Source organism: Neofelis nebulosa, chromosome 18 (genome assembly GCF_028018385.1).
Source record: "Neofelis nebulosa isolate mNeoNeb1 chromosome 18, mNeoNeb1.pri, whole genome shotgun sequence".
NCBI classification, from domain to species: domain Eukaryota; kingdom Metazoa; phylum Chordata; class Mammalia; order Carnivora; family Felidae; genus Neofelis; species Neofelis nebulosa.
In genome coordinates this window covers 25,649,530-25,669,583 of record NC_080799.1, presented here as the reverse complement: position 1 = coordinate 25,669,583, position 20,054 = coordinate 25,649,530, and the positions used below count along the sequence as shown (strand labels likewise).

The window sequence follows — 20,054 nt, the reverse complement described above, 5'->3', positions numbered from 1 at the left end:
CCAGAGCCTGACGCGGGGCTCGAACTCACGAACCGTGAGATCGTGACCTGAGCTGAAGTCGGACACTCAACCGACTGAGCCACCCAGGCGCCCCTAAAAAGTTTTTTTCTAATTTTTTTTTTTTTTTTTTTTTTTTTTTTTTTTTTTTTAGAGAGACAGGGAGAGAGAGTACATGGGAGTAAGGGAGAGGAGTAGAGAGGGGGAGACAGAGGGAGAATCCCAAGCACGCTCGACACCCAGCTCTATGCAGGGCTCGATCCCAAGACTCCAGGACCATGACGTGACCCAAGCCTAAACCAAGAGTTGGAGGCCCAACTGACTGAGCCACCCGTGCCCCAGGTTATGCATTTTGGGCAGGAATAGCACAGAAGCAGTGTTGTGTTTTGCCTGGTGCATTGTGTCAGGAGGCCGATGATGTTCATCTATGCCGTTACTGGTGACGGTAACTTCAGTTACTTGGTTAAGGTGGTGTATGTCAGGTTTGTAATTGTAAAGTTAGGATTTTTCCTTTTGTAATTAATAATTATATTCTTGGGAGAACTTTGAAACTATGTAAAACATCTTGTTTCTCACCAGGATTCTTGCCTCAGTCAATGGATTGCCAAATAGTGACTTTCCAAGGCCATTATTCTTTCCGTATTTGTTGACATTCTGCTGTAAAATCTTTCCCTTTACCCTGTGCATTTATCCATCCGCGCATTTATTAATATCATTAAGATCTCCCGGATTCTTATTTTCTTTGGTGGATTGTAATCCTTGACTTGAATTATTTGGTGCTCAGATTATGAGGCCAGGGGAAGCCCCCTTCAGGCTTACCCTCTTACTTTTTGAAGAGATCCAGACTCGGTATCACCATCTGGATAATGCATCACTATCTCTGTCTTATTTTCCCTTCATTCTTTTTGTTGTTGTTAAGTTACTTATTTTGAGAGAGAGCGAGCACTCAAATGCACACACAAGAGAGTGCCAGGGAGGGGCAGAGAGAGAGGAAGAGAGAGAAACCCACACAGGCTCCATGCTGTCAGCATGATGCGCTCAAACCCACGAACTATGAGATCATGACCTGAGCCAAAATGAAGAGTCAGACACTTGACCAACTGAGCCACCCAGGCTCCCCTTCCTGTAATTCTTAACCAGAAGATACGCAGACGCTTCACTGCCACCTGTGCCTCTAAAGCTAAGCTGTCTGTGCTCTATGGTTCAAAATCAGATAGTATCTAGAAATATACATTATTGCCATCCTGATATTTTTTTATTAGTTTGTGTGTGCTTCCAGAATTTCCTTACGCAAATAAAACACAAGGGGATATGTATTTTTATCTCTTCCTATTAACACAAAACATAGTATACTGAATCTTACAGGTTTTTTTTTTCCCAACTAACTGAATACCTTCCAGAATCTTTCATACCAGAACATGGGGATCTTACCTGTTTTATAGCTGCGTAGTATTTCATTTTATGGATGTATCACTTTTATTGCACTCCTTCAGTATGTGTAGCTATTAAACTGCCTGTGACTCTAAACTAGGCTCTCTTGTGTCACCCCATCTGCTGTCACTTTCTCTGATACTTATATTCCCTAGCCCCTTATATCTGCAAATAAGTTCTAGTCTTTATTTTATTTTATATGTTTATTTATTTTGAGAGAGAGCAAGGGAGAAGGGGCAGAGAGAAAGAATCCCAAGTAGGCTCCACACTGACAGCACGGACACGGGGTTTGAGCCATCATATGGGGCTCAATCTCACAAACTGAACTGTGAGATCATGATCTGAGTCGAAATCAGGAGTCAGATGCTCAACCGACTGAGCCATCCAGGCACCCCTAGTCTTCTTATTTTAAAAACAATCCAAAAAACTTGATTTTTATTGTGTTATCTTTATATCACTGCCAAAGTTTTTGAAAAACTTGTCCAAACCCCTGATTTCATTCTTACCTATTTTTGCTGCATTTGGGTTTCCATCTCTACTATGTGGTGAAATTATTGTTTTGAAGGTTACTAGTGACTTTGTACTGTGTAGTGCTAGACTGGCTTTGGTGATTAATTTACGTGTAGGAGGACAAGGAGGAGAAAAGAAAAGGGAGGGTTGGCAAGCAGATAGAAAAAGGGGAAGCAGGAAGGCTGGGAGAAAATAGAATAGACAGTAAGGGGAAAAGTAGGAGAACAGCATTTTTGGCAGGAGATGTGAAATATATTTTCCTAACCAGCTTGTCACATACAGCTGGCTTCTGTGTGGTGATGAGCTGGCTTATGGTAGGTTGCTGACTGGCAGGCTAGTTAGGCCCTGTGGAAAGCTGCCTCCCCCCCTCAATCTTCTATTCTCTGAAGCAAGATATAACCTCTTGTCCCGTTATAGAATTACCATCTCAACACCAGAACCTCCACTTTTAAGTGTTTGCTCTCTAAAATCTGGAGGTATCATCATTAACATGCTTCTCATCATTCTTATTAATACCATCAACTATTCCAGCGTCTTATGGTTACCTTGGTGTGGTGATCTTTGCTTTTCATTTCCGGTCCACCGCTGTGGCTCAGGACATTGCATATTTACTCTAAGTATTGCAAAAGGCTTGTCATCCTATTTAGCAATTTATTTCCTACTTTTATCTAACTTTTCCTCCTTTTTTCTGAAATTTCCTGAGTACTGGTCCCTGAAATCACGATGCTAACAAATCTCTATGCTTTGCCGTGTCTGTGCCTTTCTGACCTTCCTTGCCTGAAAGGCCCACCTCTCTGTCTGTAGAAAACTCTTCAGGATCCTTTAAGATCACCTTCTTGAAGCTTTCCATAGCTGTAACAGCTCGTATGCATGTCTTATTTTCCTAAACTTGCTTACAGCCTCATCAGGCCGTGCACAGGGCAGAGCCTGCTTGGGATTCTCTCTCTCCTTCTCTCTGCCCCTCCCCCACCCCTCAAAAATAAATAAATTGATTTTAAAAAAATAAAGTCATGTTTTATGCTTAGGTTCTCCTAGTGCGCAGAGACTGCTTGGCTTATAGGACATTTTTTATTGGTATAGTGACTCATCATTGTATAGGCTGTCACTAAATAATTTTGGGTGCAGAGTCAACTGGGTACCTTGAGGGTCTGCTCCCCTCTGCTTCCCTACTGTACTGTGGAAAATGTGTGCCTTTTAGTGGGATTTTCTTTTTTTTTTTCCAACAAATGATTTAGTGATCTGAATGTTGACCTTCTTTTGACTCGGCAATGTGTCTTAGGGACATTTCTCTATAAAGCCATGTTTGTCAGGTGGTCCCCAAGACCACCTTCAGGTTTGATGATTCCCTGGGATCCGGCATCTAGTGGTACTCGTGGCTGTGATTTATTACAGCAAAACTATCAGCAAAGAGAAAAGGCACACTGGGCAAAATCCAGAGGAAACTAGGTGCAAGTTCCAAGAGCTCTCTCCCTGTCGTGTCACACAGGGCATGCTTCATTTTCTAGCACCAAATTGTGACAACATGTGTCAGATGTCTTCCAGGAAAGCTCCTTAGAAATTCAGTGCCCAAGGTCCCTGTTAGGGGTTGGTGACAGGTGCTGTCTGCCAACATGTACCAAAATTCCAGATTCCCAAAAGGAAAGCACAACTGTGCCTTTTCAGCATGATCTGTATGGCTTGTACAGTTTACCATTATCAGTTAGGGAATGGTGGGAACCTCTCTGAAACCCAGGTAGGATTCCATGGTAAGAGTACATTATGGTGTGTTTAACTTTTCTCTGTTGATGGGGTTTTAGGCTATTTTGCGGTATCTTGTTTTTGTACAATTTCTTTTTTATGGGCTTAGATTGGAATCTATGGGTCATAACGTAGTGACATTTGAAAATTTGATATTAGATACTTATAAATTGTTCACCTGTGGGCTCTATTAGTCCATACTCCCCACAGCAGTTTACAAGAGTATCCTTTGGAAGTGATTACTTTGGTGATGTTCATGTTGGGGATGTAGGAAAAACGGACCATCAAGCATCAGGAAGAGCAGGACGAGGAAGGGCATTCTTGATCCTGGCTGTGTCCTGCTTGCCATCATGGGCACTCGCCTTACCCATTCTCTTCCTGCTCCCACGACTCCTGTTCTTACACTTTTGCTCCTTCCTCTGTCTCTAATCTCCCTCCATATTGCCTTGCCTTTAATCATTCGTGTGGAGGCTTGTAACTTGTTTTTGTCTTTTATTATGGAAAATTTCAAACATACACAGATAAGAACAGAACAAAGAAGCTACGGGCACCCATTACTCAGTTTCAGCAGTTGCCAACGTGCCAATCATGTTGCACTTTTGTCCTTTTTTGGGGGGATGGGGTGGGGCTTGGAGTAGTGAAAGCAAATCCTGGACATTATGGAGTTTTAAACATTTCTTTGGTACTAATTTGTAAAAGTAATGTACCTGTAATGTAACATTTCAAATTGAGATATACTTTTTAAAAGTCTGTTTATTTATTTAATTAAATAATCTCTGTACCAGTGTGGAACTTGAACTCACGACCCCAAGATCGAGTTGCATGCTCTTTCAACTGAGCCAGCCAGGAACCCCTGGGATACACTTTTTAAAAAACTTAATAATTTCCTTAGATACTTGGTCCAGTTGTGAGGTTACTCTGATGTTCCTAGTTCAGGAGGATATTTCCTCGTGACTTTCTCTAAATTCCTATAAAGTTGTTCAAGCACATATAAACAGCTTGAAAAAAGTATGGGATAACATTGTTCACATTTTTGCAACTTGCTTTATATATTTATATGTCTACACACACACACACACACACACACACACACACAGTAACATTCCTAGGGCGGTTGGCATGCTCACTTGGTGGAGTGTGCAACGCTTGATCTTGGGATTGGTGGTTTTGAGCCCCACAGTGGGTGTAGGGATTACTTAAAATAATTAAATCTTACAAAATAAAATTTAAGAAGGACCATTCCTTCAAGTCAGTAAACAAACAGAGCAACTCCTTTTCAATACAATGTGCTATGCTAACCGAGAGGATAGCCATTTCTTTGTTGATAGACATTCAGTTTCCGTTGTGAACCTCTCAGTGAACTTTGATATGCATATGGCCTTGCATACTGTGGGTTTATTATCATCAGATACATTCTACTGAATGGGTTGGCTGTCTGGAATGTATATAACTTCAGTTGTTAAAACACCACAGTACTTTCCAGTAGTTTTCCACCAGCAATAGAAGAGAGAACCTTTTAACTCTCACTCTTGCCAGAACCAGATATTACTCTTGAACATTTTTGCCAATAAAATTAGTAAAAGAAAAAAAGATACAACGTTATAGTTTTCATCTTTTTTTATTGTTTATTTTATTTTTGAGAGAGAGAGAGTGTACAAACGTGGGGAGGGGCAGAGAGAGAGGGAGACACAATCCAAAACAGGCTCCAGGCTCTGAGATGTCAGCACAGAGTCTGACGCGGGGCTCGAACTCAAGAACCATGAGATCATGGCCTGAGCTGAATTCTTTTTTTTATTTTTATTTTTTTTAAATTTTTTTTTTTCAACGTTTTTTATTTATTTTTGGGACAGAGAGAGACATAGCATGAATGGGGGAGGGGCAGAGAGAGAGGGAGACACAGAATCGGAAACAGGCTCCAGGCTCTGAGCCATCAGCCCAGAGCCTGACGCGGGGCTCGAACTCACGGACCGCGAGATCGTGACCTGGCTGAAGTCGGACGCCCAACCGACTGCGCCACCCAGGCGCCCCTGAGCTGAATTCTTATACTGGCACATGCAGGCTTGGTTCACTACTGGAAAATTCATCAATACAATTAATTGTACCTGCCAGCAGAAGACAAAAATCAAATCATTAAATTCTGCCCCTGAAACCAATATTATACTATATGTTAACTAAGTAGGATTTAAATAAAAATCTGAAAAAAATAAAAAAGACAAAAATCATATAAGTGTTTCAATAGATACAGGAAAGAAACCTAACAAAATCTAGCATGCACACATGACCCAGTCTCTTGGCAAACCAGAAACCTAGAACAGCCTTTTACTTTGTGAAGATCAAAATGTACTCATTTAATATTAATGCTTGAAAAAAATTGTTAATATTTAATTTTTTAACGCTTATCATTCACACATGGCTCAGAAATTAAAATACTATGAAAAGGTTTGTAGTGAGATCCTTCCTCCCATCCCCCATCAGCCCAGGTCCTCCCTCCTCCTCCCCACAGCCACTGTTTGTTTCTTAGGTGTTCTTTCAGAATCATTTCGTACACATACAGGGGAATGAGAGCACGTATCCTCTCTCTTGCTTTTTACACGAATGATAGTGTCCTGCGTATTCTGTCGTGCTCCTGGCATGTTCCCTCAGTTTTTTCTAAAGGACAGACGTTTTTGCTAATTTCTGGTAGCCTTCTAGCTACCTTCCTACTTCTCTCAGCTATTGAACTCCTCTGATGTGGGACCTTACAGCCGTTCACTAGTTGTATCTAGTTGTGTCTCCCACATCACCCTCCCACAGACATTCACGAAACAAATGCCGTCATCGCTCTGTTAAAGATCACCAGTGCCCAGTCCCCTCTTGTTCAGACCAGTGGCTGTGCAGTCTTTGTCTTTGATTTTTTTGCCGTTCTTGCTCCTGATGACATAGCCATGGAAGTGTTCTTGTAAAACGTGGAAGGAAATGAGGAAAGGATTGTGGAGGCACACAGTCTGGGGAAAAGATACGCTGTAAGTAAGAAGGTCTATCACGGAACCTGTCTAAAGCCAAAGGATTTCTTCTCTGTGGCTCCTGAAAGGCACTAGCACTTTACTTTGGGAGGTTTCTTGCTGGAGAGGAAAGACCAGGACTTTGAGAGCCTTGATTTGAATCTTGACTCTACCCTGCACTAGCTGTATGACCTTGGACCATTCATTTCTTTCTGAGCTTCAGTCTCTTCATTTATAAAAGGCTACATCTTTATCATTTTTTAACAAGTGGTAACTATAAATGGGAAAATATGCATAAAGTGCCCAGCAGAGTCATTGACATTTTAGTCACTCCGAGGTTTGTTCTCATTCCTAGATCCAGAGCTTGCAGATTTGGGTGTCCTGCGACTAGCCTGCAAGGAATGAATGATTACTGATTGGAATGTTTTCTTTGTGGAGCATGTGTCAAGTATGATGGACCACGTAGATCAATCAGATCCATCACCCCTTCCTCCTTTTGATAGATCTGTAAAATGATAGATGTCTTAAATAAATCTCTGCTCGCATTTAAATCCTGAAAGCCAAAGTGTTTGGGCACAGGTAGGATATTTCTATATTTTTTCACGTGGCTTTCTGAAGGAGGAGGTGTGGGTCAAGTGTGGTCAGTTGGCTGTGGTGACCGTGCTGAAGAACAGAACTTTCCCCTGTGCTTAGAGTAGCAGCTGATACTGTAATACCTCCCAAGAGCTAACGTGCTGCATCTTGTAAGCACGAATGCCACCATTTGGGGCCAGAAACACACCTGCTAACCTCATCACAAAGCCTTCAAAATGAAATTTGAGAAGAGGGACAAAACTCCGGATAAATAGCAAAGGAGCATGCCGTAGAGTAGAATAATACTGACCTAGGACAAGGGTGGAAAACATCTGCTCTGTAATACTGACAGGAGGACACGGAGAGCAGACGCTGGGGGTTCCTGATGTTTCTGCACAAGAAGTGTCCGTAGACTCTTGACAAAAGTAAATACAGTCATGGTGCCGCTGAGAATTGGTGAGAGGAGCTTCTAACTAGGCATTTGAGTGCTTGCTAGAGGCACCATGTTAAGTAAGCACTCCTCATTAAATCCTTACAAAATGTTATGAAGTAGATGTCTGCAGAAACTAATCTCCAATTTTAATGAAGACACTGAGGCTGAAGAATGTTCAGTAGTTAGAGGTAATAATCTGGTCTTAATGGGTAACATGACGGTGATGTAACTTAATTTGTTTGCTGATTTTACTTTCTCCTGTGCTGTGGCTGTCTCGATCCCCGACTTCCCCAGGGTTACAGAGAGCTTGCGCACTCTACTTGCCTCCCAGACACGGAAGAGGCGAAAGAGTGAGTCATGGTTGTAGTTGGCATGACCCTGTTGTGCTACTCCATCAGCCACACGACAGTTCTACTTGGAACAAAACGACAACAGATTATAGCAACCGTTACACTCTTCTTCCAGCTTCTGATTTTATCGGTCATGTACGCAACTTCACTAAATTACCATCTGTCATACGTAATGTCCTCATTTTGTTTTTCACTGTCTACCTGCAGCTCCTCTCTGTTTCTTCCATCCACAAAGCCAGCTTAAGTTTTGTGTGATCTCACTGCACTACACCTGCAGCCCTTTTCCAGTTTCTTAGGTATTTGCTTGTCTTTCTCATCTTATCTTCTGCATCCCCACTGTCATATGCATTTCAGCCTTGATCAATTATTTGCAGTTCCCCATGTCCAGCTCATGTTCCTTGAACCTTGTCTTGTCTGCCTGATATTTATAATGTCCCCTCTGGGAAGCTTCCTCAGGGCAGAGTTAGGTACTTTCTTTTTGTGTGATTTCCTTCAAGTATCTGATTTTTGGTCGCCTGTTGATATTATGGATGAAGGTTTTGGTTCTAGAATCCAGGGGGATTAATATGGGTTAACTAGAGTGAGTGTCCTCTAACTTTTCCTCCAACTTTCCTCATTACCCAGAGGCTCCCACCTCGAACGGAAGGATGGATACTGAGTCTATCTGAAAAGGGTGTTGATTGCCAGGATTTACTGGTGTGATGGAGAGTAGTTTCCAATAAAGAAGACTTTGATCTGGGGTCCCAAACCCCTTGAAGGAGTCCTCCCTGCCTCCTGCCAAGGTTTTGTTTCTTTGGTTTTAGATTCAAGTGCAGCTGCTGCCCGTGGCCATGTAGTCATGGGGATGGAAAGTGGAAAAGGAGGAGTGGAATGGTTATGGCTTTTCTATTCCTTAGGCAGTCTTTTTTTCCTCTGTGCCTATTCCTGCTCTCCTAGCTCTGTTGGAGCCTCTCTAGAGCTCCACCAAGGTTTGGCACATTCATCCATTCATGACGTTTCTTGTGTTTATTCCTGGGTTGTAGCTTTCTCTGCTCTTGTTTATGTATCAGCTCTCGATAGATTTATTACTTTTTCTTCCTATCATTTCAGTAAGGCGGAGTGGAAAGAAAGAGGCAGACCCATTTCCCTAATCTGTCTGTCGTTTTTGAAATTATGAACCAGGGGTTCTGTTGACAACTTTGAGCATTTGGTTTTCTTATTTTTATTTTTTATTTTTTTTAATGTTTATTCATTTTTGAGAGAGAGAGACAGAGCATGAGCGGGGATGGGCAGAGAAAGAGGGACACAGAATCTGAAGCAGGCTCCAGGCTCTGAGTGTCCGCACAGAGCCCGATTTCGGGCTCAAACTCATGAACTGTGAGAACCTGAGCCAAAGTCGGACGCTTAACTGACTGAGCCACCCAGACGCCCCAGACAACTTTAAGCATTTGTGATTTTAAGAACTGAAATAAACTTATATAGTGAGTACATTATTGATTCCCATGTGTTTTATTGATAGAATTATTTGGAATGTTTATGGGATATGAAATTATTGTAAGCTGAAATACATGATCTTTTTATGAATAACTTGTGTTTCAAAAATAGTTAATGCAGCTTTTTAGAGCAAGGAAAGCCAAAGATAGCCCAGATACCTGGGCAGAGAGGGTTGTGGGGAGGTCCCAGGCATTGCTGTTGGCTACTGATTGATAATTGGGGCCGGAAGCAAGGTTAACTCTGGCTCACATGATGTTTACGTTCTAGAATTGGAAGGAGTAGCTTGTTTCCCAGAGTAGAATTTGCTAATTTTAGGTTGTCTTCCTTGACATGACACGAAGACAAAAGCTCTGCTACCTGAGGAAGAGTACTAAATAGTAGCTGCGGGGTTAGATTAGGTTGCAAGTTGTGTTTTATTTCATGAATGTAAAAGAATAATTTGCCATGTCTTTACTTCTAATAAGAGTGAAAATGAATCTGTATGCAACCTTATTTGTATTTCTTAATACATTTTGGGAAAGTTAATTGCAACTGTGTGGTTCAGGGATTTAGTGCAAGAAGAAGAACAGTTGATGGAAGAAAAGAAAAAGAAAAAAGACGACAAGAAAAAGAAGGAAGCTGCTCAAAAGAAGGTAGTATATATATGTATAAACTCTATATTAAGTGGTCTAAACAGATTTAAAAAGAAAGTTACTCTTATTGGATTTTTTAAGGCATTTGAATGTTTTAACTTCAGTTGAGATTCATTTTAACATTCAGTGTTTTGAATATGCATATATAGTAACTTGCCAAGTGTGTACAGTTTAATGCATGGTTCTTTAACCTTGCCGATAGTGTTTTCAAAGGTAAGTGCTTTATATAGGTTTTTGTCTTTCAATTAACTCTTCCTAGGTTTTCATAATATATTTACACCTTACTATACGTGAGAAGAGCATGGAATTTGTAGCTGCATAGAGGGCTGCATTGAAATCTGTCTCTCCCACACAGCATACCGAACGGTGTGTCCTTAAACTTCATTTAGCCTCTCTGGGCCTTAGTTTCCTTGTGTTTTGTAAAATGAGAATTTAATTAAACAAAATAACGTAATACATATAATGCACACAATTGGGAATAAAGTGTCAATTTCCTTTTCACTTTTTATTTAGTACCTGGGCTGATTTCAAGAATTTGCTATTTACATTAAGATACTCTAAAATTAGCCTAGGACATAATTTACTGTAGATAATCTTTAGCCAGTACATTGTCAGAAACTGTAACTAAAGCAATACGAATTGCAGAAAACTAAAAGATTATGTCCATGATTATAAAGATTTTTACAAAGTAATCCTGAATCCTGATGACAGCTGGGCAGTCCTCTCCTACTGTCTCAAGTTTTCAAGGACCTTAAAAATGTTCCAAAAGACCCACTGAAATTACTGTTCCACCTGTCTATTCTAATGAAAATTATGACTTTAATTTGTAACCTCTGCCTCTTTTGTGCCAGGCACTGTGTTACGGCTGCACACTTATCTCTGCATTATTTATTAGGGAAAAACAGCGCATACATCTGCGGTAGGTAGGGAGCTGTTGAAGCACACAGAACTGCTTCAGTCAGCCTGGAATGGGGCCGGGGAATGGGGACAGTTTCTTGGAATAGAAATTAGCCCAGTGAGCAAGGAGTGGAGTAGAAAGGGATTCCAAGCAGAGTCAACTCTGAGGTCAGCGTCCACAGCCTTACAGAAGTGCAGGTTTTGATTGGCTGGGGTCAGACGCCAAGGGCGGAAACGTCCAAGGATGAGACTGCAGAGGGTGGTGGTAGCTGCCGACTCTTCTCTGGGTTTTGGCCATTGGGTGTTGGGGAAAACAGCGAAGGCATTTTAGCAGGGTGATGCGTTTGAGAATGTTTCCTTAGCGGACTTGGACTCTGGTTGGAAGAGGTGGAAACTAGAGGCTAGGGTGCTGGTGGAGGGACCGAAGGGGACATGAAGGAAGAATAACTTCGGTTGACTCTTAAGTTGCAGACTGAGTGATGGAGTGCATCGTGGGAGCACTTAATCAGGTCAGGGAAGTAGAAAGAAAGGGGGAATGAGAATTTCCTTCTGGAGTGATGAGCTTACAGCGTGACCAGTGAGTGCTGGAGGGGGCGGGAGGTAGAGTACAGACCACTGGAGAACTGAGAGCGAAGAGGTGAGAGGCGACCCTAGGCATTTGGGCTTTTGCTTGCTCTCAGGAGTGACTGGGAGGGATGCATCCATAAGGGTCACAGGGTTTGAAACACGTTTCTAATACAGAGTTTTGGCATTGATGATGCCTTAGGCTTCTGTCAGAGGCCTGTTGATACAGGTTGGTCTTTACAGTGCGATCAGTCTTTAGCTCAGGATTTATTGTAGAGAACTGTATCCTCTGCAAGTCTGAGGTTGGGAGAAGGCTTATGAGACTCTTCTTGTTCCACGGTGTGAAGGCCATTTACTTAACGAAGAAAACTAAGAAATATCAGAGTCTTGTTGAAGAAGATGCGTAGGTGTACGTTAGGTAGGATCAGTAGTTTGGCAGGTGTCTGCGTGTTGCATTGGACCTGTTGATCCCTGCTGCTAAGGAATTCAGAAGTTAGCTGGTAAGTCGGTATGTCTGTGAAATGGCTGGAGAAGAAGCCTAAGGTATGATGGAATGAAGCACGTTTATTTAGGATTTACCTTGTTCACTGAGGAAGTTTTGAGACAGGGAGGGGGGTCACTGGAATGATTTCTTTAAAAGTTATGCTTTTAAAATGTGCAATGTAAGTAAAAAAAAATTTAAGTTGTAACAAATACAAATAATGGCTCTAATTGCTGAAGTTCATCTTTAGGTTCTTTTATGACTAGATCTCTAAATCACCAAGTCAGTGTCTTTAATACATGAATAATGACCTTTGTGCCATTTGGCTTCTCATCAGATCTGAAGTGACAGCTTTTCATATTCTTTTCCACTCCATCCCCGCCTCACCCATTCCAATCTCTCCCCCTAACCATGTCCCACTGGAATCATCACAGAGGCTTAGCGATAATGGTGGGGGAGCATTGGTAGGGTACCCTGTGTGTCCTGTAGGCACAGTAATACTAATCACTTAACACAATATTAAAGAAAGTTTAATACCTCTAATAAATGTTAAGTGTAGTAGAGTAGACTGCCATTGTAAATAAGACTGTTCTTCCAATTTCAGCCTATAACTGAATTCAAATGACACACATCGGTGAAGCGAGGACAGCTGGTATTGCTATAGGCTGTTACCAAATAGCTATTAAAAAACAAAACAAAGAAGAATCCCAAGTTGGCACATGTACAGTCCATATGAAAGAATGTGAGTCACAAGACTTTTCAGACAGGTTTCCTCAAGCTTGCTTTTTGTCTGTAGAAGGAGCCAGCAGGTGTATGCAGGTAGGTGGCAGACAGCTACATAAGCCAGGTAGGCAGGCCCATTTATATAAATGTTGGAACATAAACTCACCACAGTAAAAACCATCTGCCTGTTTTATGTAATCTATGCAAATGTTAAAAAAAAAAAAACCTATATATTTTTATTTCTGAAAAAGTCTTCAGATACTATCTGTTCTGATCCATTCATTACAAATAGAAGGAGCCCAAGCATTAAAGTGAGTTAAGTGGCCGACCATGGTTTTATCAGGATAACAGAACTAGGAATAGGATGGGAAGCTGCTTAATCCCCCAGCTGGCACTTTTCCAGAACTAGGTGCCATGGTGTTATCTTTCATCTTTTTAATTGAATTTTTATTTTTTTTAAATATTTTTGAGAGAGACAGCGAACCAGCAGGGGAGACAGAATCGGTGTGGGGGGGGGGGGGGGGGGGCGGGGCAGAGAAAGAGAAAGAATTCCAAGCAGGCTCCACTGAGTGTGGAGCCTGACACAGGGCTCCATCCCACCACCCTGGGATCATGACCTGAACTAAGTGAAGAGTCGGACCCCCAACCGCGCCACCCATGTGCCCCTATCCTTTTTACTTTTTAAAGATTTTATTTTCAAGTAATCTTTACACCCCATGTGGGGCTTGAACTCTGAGATCCAGAGTCACAGGCTCTTCCGACTGAGCCAGCCAGGCATCTGTATCTTTCATACTTCTTGCTTCCCCCCCCCCCCCCCCGCCCACCTCCGAACCTAAAGGTGAACTTTAAAGCTGCAAATAATATATTGTGATAATCTCTGTAAGGCATTTAACAGGCCTGTATGCCATGCATACAGAAACGGTCCCTAATAGTCACTATAGTATTTTTAAGGAATTCTGATCACAGGTTATTTTCTGTTTTTAAATTTTTTAAATTTTACTTAATTAAAAAATTTTTTAATGTTTATTCATTTTTGAGAGAGACAGAGCATGAGCAGAGGAAGGGCAGAGAGAGAGGGAGACACACAATCCGAAGCAGGCTCTGCACTATCAGTGCGGAGTCTGATGCAAGGCTTGAACCCACAAACTGAGATCCTGTCTTGAGCTGAAACCAAGAGTTGGATGCTTAGCCGACTGAGCCACCCAGGTGCCCTGGTTATTTTCTATTTTAAATTTAAAAAAACAAAAAACAACAAAAACCCAGTGACCTAACTCGTTATGTAAATTATTAGACACCAACATGGCTCACCGTAATATTTTTACTATGGTAGTTTTTAAAATTTTATCTTCTTCAATATAAATTTAAGTATTTAACTTCCTCTTTAAAGAAATGTTACACAAAGATTACATGCTTCTTATATTTCAGCCTCAGTATATCTCTCACAATGAAGGTCCATGTCTGGATGTCTTTATTTTTAATTTTGTTTTTTGAAAATATTTCTATTTCCTATCTAAGAATCATGGCTGTTTACTTATCTTTTAATTCTAAGGCTTAGGAAATAATTTGATATTCCACGGGAATGTAGTTTCTGTGCTTAAACAGGGGGTAGTAGGCTCAGAATGGAGTCACTCAAGCAATTAAAAGGCGAAGGCGGGGGGGGCAACCGTGGTAGCAGTAGGTTGGATTTATCTCCAGGTTTTGTTTTTAGAAGAAATTTCTAGAAGGAATCTTGAGAGAAATGTAGGGAGGAGGGAAAAGGAGGTTGAGAAATAGGTTAATTATAGAGGGATAATTTGGTATAACCTTTAAGCATGTAATTGTAGTTCCTAGAAAGCACTTAAGAATTGAGGGGCCGGAGGGAAGCAACAGTACAAATTGGGACCTTTTACTGTTGAGATTGTTTTAAAGCCTGTTGAACACAGACCGTTGAGTATTTTTGTTACTGTGTTAAGAGCTGTGAGGATTTTTCTAGGCTTTGTGGATTTAAATGTACTCAGTTTGAATTTAAGCGGGACTTACATCGTAGAAAACTTCCAATTTTTATTCCCCTTTTTTGGAGATTTAAGTATTAATCGCCATGTCTCCTGAAGACCATTTTGTTCTGAGACTAGGGATCATGTTCAGCAGTGTAAGTAACATTTTCTCAGCAGCCTGGGCAGTAACATAAGCAGGCCTGGAGTGCTGCAGTCATCCAGGGCGGTCAGGTGTTCTCTTCCAGTCCTGCCTGTTTCACCTTGCTGGTCTCCAGTCTTTTTTTTTTTTTTTTTTAAACACTTTGGGGGCGCCTGGGTGGCTCAGTCGGTTGAGCGCCTGACTGTGGCTCAGGTCACGATCTCACGGTTCGCGGGTTCGAGCCCTGCGTCGGGCTCTGTGCTGACAGCTCAGAGCCTGGAGCCTACTTCAGATTCTGTGTCTCCCCCTCTCTCTGACTCTTCCTTGCTCACAGTTTGTCTTCTCTCTCTCAAAAATAAATAAAAACATTAAAAAAATTTTTAAAAAGCCACTTTGTATGCATCTAGCCTTGAAGGCTAGACTGAGTGCTGCTTGCTAAGAAATCCTAGAAAAGTTTTCTGAGCCCTGATTATCTCATTTAAAATAGGTGATTTCAAGCATCAGTTCTTTATTCCTAAGGTTCCTTTTTGTTTTTTTAAGATTTTATTTTATATTTATGTTTGTTTCTGAGAGAGAGAGAACAGGGGAGGAGGGGCAGAGACAGGAAGAGAGAATCCAAAGCAGGCTCCACACTGTCAGATCAGCGCCCGACATGGGGCTCTATCTAACTCACCAATTGTGAGATGGTGACCTGAGCTGAAGTTGGACGCTTAACCATCTGAGCCACCCAGGTGCCCCTAAGGGTTAAGTAATCCCTACATCCAACGTGGGGCTCAGACTCATAACCCCGAGACGAAGAGTCACATGTTCCAATGACTGAGCCAGCCAGGTGCCCCCCTAATGTTAGTTTCTAATACCTGGCACTGTATTAGATACTGTAGATGATTAAGAGAAAATAAACAGGGACTTGGGAACCTGGAGTGTTTGAGTTGGGCCTTTTCCCAGCATGAAAGGATTGAGCCACTGCCACCGGCAGGTGTGGCTGGTGACAGGCGGGCGGAGACAGCAGCAGCTGCTAATACCCACTGAAAGCTTCCTGCCTGCGAGGCGCTGTCCTAAGCTCTTTTTTCCCCTCTGAGCTCTTCATGAGTTAGATCCTTTTAGTCTCACAACAGCTCTGGGGTAGGTGTTTTTGTTCTGCCCTTATAGATGAGGAAACTGAGCTTTATGGAAGCTAATTAATTTTGATCCAGGTCACGTAGTGTTAAGTGGTGGACCCAGGATTGAGAGTCTGGCTTCAGACACTGAGCTCTTAGCCGCTCAAGTCTGCTTAGGGATTCAGGGATGGGGACAACTGGTGCAGAGCCTGACAGAAACAGCCTGGCGTGTGGTGTGTCTGCCACCTGTCCGATACCTTTATGAAGTGAGGCAGTTGAGGTAATTGCTTGTCGAATCACAGTTCACGTTTGTTTTTTGAAGTAAGCTCTGCGCCCAACGTGGGACTCAAACTCACAGCCCTGAGATCAAGATTCCTGTGCTGTACCAACTGAGCCAGCCAGGTGCTCCTGTTTTTGTGTTTTTAAGGGAAAAATATTCAATATGGAAGTAATTTTGCTTCTAGATTTGACAGAAGCCTTTAATTCTGTCCTACAGTGATACCTCACATTTGAATAGTGTTGTAAAAAAAAAATCTTTTATATTGTACTTAGGCCTCATAATAGCCCTGAAAGGTAGGCAGTCCAGTCTCCCCTGCCCTCATCCCCCACCCCATTTCAAGAATTAGGAAACCGAGGCCCAGAGGGTTTAAATGACAAGGTCATGTAAAAGTAAAAAAGAAATGTTGAAGTTAATTTCAATGTATTTTATGTAACCAAATATATCCAAAATATGACTTATTAATGAGATATTTTTACCTTTTTTAAATACTAAAAAATAGAAATCTGGTATTTTACACATCGGTTTGGACTAGCTTTATTTCACGGGTCAGCCACATGTGGACAGTGGCTACCATTTTGAACAGTGCAGACAACTCTTAAAATTACTGATCCCATTTGGGAAATTCTCTTTTTAATAGTCTGAGTAATATGCTAGGTCCCTGGACCACATGTCGGTTCAGTTGCCTCCTAATCTGTTAGGCGCTCTTGGGTTCTATTATTCTCGTCCCTTTACTGTGGTAGTCAGCGTCCTGATGGGCAGACACCTTTGGATGTCTTCTTGGTGCCTTCTCTGTAGATGACAGGATACTGAATGAGGTGGGCTGTTCTGAAGCAACTTGGAGTCGTTTTTCCGGAGGAGTTGGAGAGTACACATCCTTTATGTTAAGGCCTACAAGAGCAACGCTGGCTGTCCGTCTTGGGATTTAGTAATGTGGTCGTGGCTTCCGTAACTTAGTTTCCTTTGGAAGTAAACTGTGGAAGAGACCAGGAGAGTTTTTTGGTTTGTTTTTTTTTTAAGTTTAGGATGTAAAATAAATTTTGTGCTATAATGTTTTGGCTTCAGAAAATTAGGTATCTTATTGTTTGACATGGTACAGTACTTGTCATAAACTATTCATATACCAAGTTTTCTCTAATAAGACTGTTTTTCTACCATCAAATTTTAAAACAATGTCTCCAGAAATAAAGGGTTCAAGCTAGTTGACTGGTCTTTTGCCATTGTCCTTCCATCGGTTTTTTGTTTTTTGTTTTTTGTTTTTTTAATTTTTGATCCATATAGAGTAAAAGATGGGCCTCCATTATTTGCCACAGCATTAGTGCTCTAAAGCTTGGTAAAGTAGCTCACTGGCCACACTGACTCTGCCTCTCCAGGGGAAGATTGTTCAGTGTGGCTTCAGGAGTAGGGTCATTGCCATGTAGTCCTTTACCACCTAGTTCTATAATGATCTAATTCAAAAAATGATATTTCTAATGACAGTAGTTTCATATAACTAAGCAAAATTATCATGCCCCATAGCACTTAAGGAAAGCCTTGTCTTTATTTTGGAAGAATTCCTGGTTCTTCAGCTACTAATTATTTGGTCTTTCCTCACCTCCCTGCCTCTCCTCGTGTCTTTTATTTTTAGGACTCCCATGCAATTGATCTTAATAAAAAAGTTGATTTTCGCTTGTGGCCTCTGTCTGTAATCACTTCTTTCTTTTGGGGGCCCTTGAAGTTGGAGTCACAAGCCCTTGCTCCTCATGAGGAGACCTCAGGGTGTGCGATGGGGCAGGCACGGAAAGGCGGGCTTTGTGGCAGTTCAGCTTCTGAACACAGTGATCTTACTGAATTGTCGGGTGTGTCAGAAGCGACAGATATGTTTGATATATTTTCTCCCACTAAGAAATACTTAAAAGTTAACCATGTTTAACCTAACCTCAGCTTTTCTTCCAGAAAACTTAATCCATCTTTTATCATTTGAAAGAAGAATTTTTGAAGCCATTTAAACATACACAAAATTCAGTAGATCCACGAAATGTTAAAGGTGACAATTACATAAAAATCATTTAAAAACTAAATAATGAGAACAGTGCAGTCCCTTTTTTTTTAATTTACTATCATACAATGATGTCTTCTCTGCTATATATCTAAAAGAAACATTTCAAAATTTTTTATTACTAAACATTGTGTCAGAGACAACGGGGCACATCTGTGGGAAAAGCATGCTTTCTTTGCATATCTTTTCCTATGCAGTTCATCTGAGTGACAAATTCCTTAATAAAACTGTATATGTCTTATGTAATAGTAATATATGAACATTTTATCATAACAATCCATTTCTTTCAGTTTCATATTTACATTGTTTTTTGTTTGTTTGTTTTTATTTTAGGCCACTGAACAAAAAATCAAAGGTACGTTGTTTAAAGCTATTTTTTATCCTTTTTTTTTTTTCATAAAGGTTGTTGATATGCATTTTTATTAACCCCCAGGATGGGAGAGTGAAGAGCATGAAAGAAGAGAGGGGTGGGGACAGACTTCTTCAGTGACGTCCTTTCGGGTTAATGGTTACTGTGGTCTAGATTGCCACTTTTAAAATATACTGCCTCAAGACCTACCTTACAACTGTCTCCTAGGTTGAACACCACTTCCTAACATACTCCCTTGATTTGAGTCTTTGAGCACATGTACCTTCCCTTCAGTTTTCCATTTAAAAGTCTTCTTGTCTGGGGTTACCTCTGAGACTCTCGCCTCGTCCCTTGCTTTATTCCTTGGTCTCTGTGTACAGTTGTCCCCAGCTCCTTCCTAGAGGCAGACGATGATGCCCGCTCTCTATTTAATTACTAAGAATAGCGGATTGCTAACCTCATGGTTATTTTGCTAGGTTGAACAGCTCCCGGTACATGTCAAGCAAAAGCCATCGGGGTGGTAAGGAGGCAGGATCCTAATTCCTCTCAGATCCTGAATCAGGAATTTTTTGCCCTCCCGGGAGTTGACTGCCTGGTAATGAAAGGTGTAGGGCTCTCAGATGCTGAACTTGTTAGTTCGAAGGTTCTGAGTTTTTACTTTTAGCTGTATCAGAAGTATATCCTCTACATTTGGTTGAGATACGCAGCCAGTACCTCCTGTTTTTATTTGAGGTCAGCATTCGTTAAGGTAACGTTTATTAGGAGCAGGTGTGTAAGAGTGAATAAGAACAGTCTTAGCTTACATTTTACTAGAGAAAGTGGCAGTAGAAGGACACACCTATACATACGATAGTATGAGGTGATTTGCTTCAAGTAAAAATGTTGATGTTGTCCTGGATGCAGAGGAGTGACAGTTAGCTTCTTTAACACAGGACAGGAAGGCGCGGGAAGGAGGGGGGGGCGGGGCGCGGGTAAGGAAAATCTCCTTGAGGTGATGGATCTTAAAAGATGAAACAGCCAAACCCAAGAAAGAAGGAAATGACAGAGGGGATCAGCATGATTGAAAGTACAGAGACAAGAAATAATGTGATGATACTGGCAATGGACATCCCTAGAGAACCAAATGCCCAGCAGTAAGTAGGTAGAGGGTAGAAGGGTTTTTCTGAAGGGATAGGCAGGAGTTAGGTCAATGGAGGCCTTACATGCTCTGTGGACCCAGGAGCCTGGACGTGCGTTTTATACACAGGAGCCATGGAAGAATTTAAGCAGAAGAGTGACATGGTTTGTTTTTTTGTTCTTTTTTGAAAGCTGTCAGTCATTGTGCATGGAAAGTCTTGGCTGGAAGATGGAGCTAAGAGAAGCAAGGCGCTTTGGGCAGAGGAAGCAGGTGCACAAGAAG

The 20,054-nt window shown here is 41.5% G+C and overlaps 1 protein-coding gene and 1 non-coding gene across 12 annotated transcripts in view; both read left to right on the top strand.

The window, feature by feature from the left end:
* TNRC6A (trinucleotide repeat containing adaptor 6A) overlaps positions 1 to 20,054 on the top strand; it is a 100,174-nt gene that overhangs the window by 14,375 nt on the left and 65,745 nt on the right. For 10 of the 11 annotated variants that reach the window (XR_009256539.1, XM_058710546.1, XM_058710547.1 and 7 more), the window contains 2 exons: positions 10,030 to 10,117; positions 18,640 to 18,661. The exons of the other annotated variant lie outside the window; for it this stretch is intronic. Coding sequence is in view for 9 of the 10 variants with exons in the window: in XM_058710546.1 (XP_058566529.1) it covers positions 10,030 to 10,117; positions 18,640 to 18,661 (110 nt within the window). In the remaining variant the exon portion in view is untranslated. The remainder of the gene's footprint in view (positions 1 to 10,029; positions 10,118 to 18,639; positions 18,662 to 20,054) is intronic. 11 annotated transcript variants of the gene reach the window in all.
* Positions 15,066 to 15,150, top strand: TRNAH-GUG (transfer RNA histidin (anticodon GUG)). Its single transcript has one exon. It is a non-coding gene; the product is annotated as a tRNA-His (tRNA).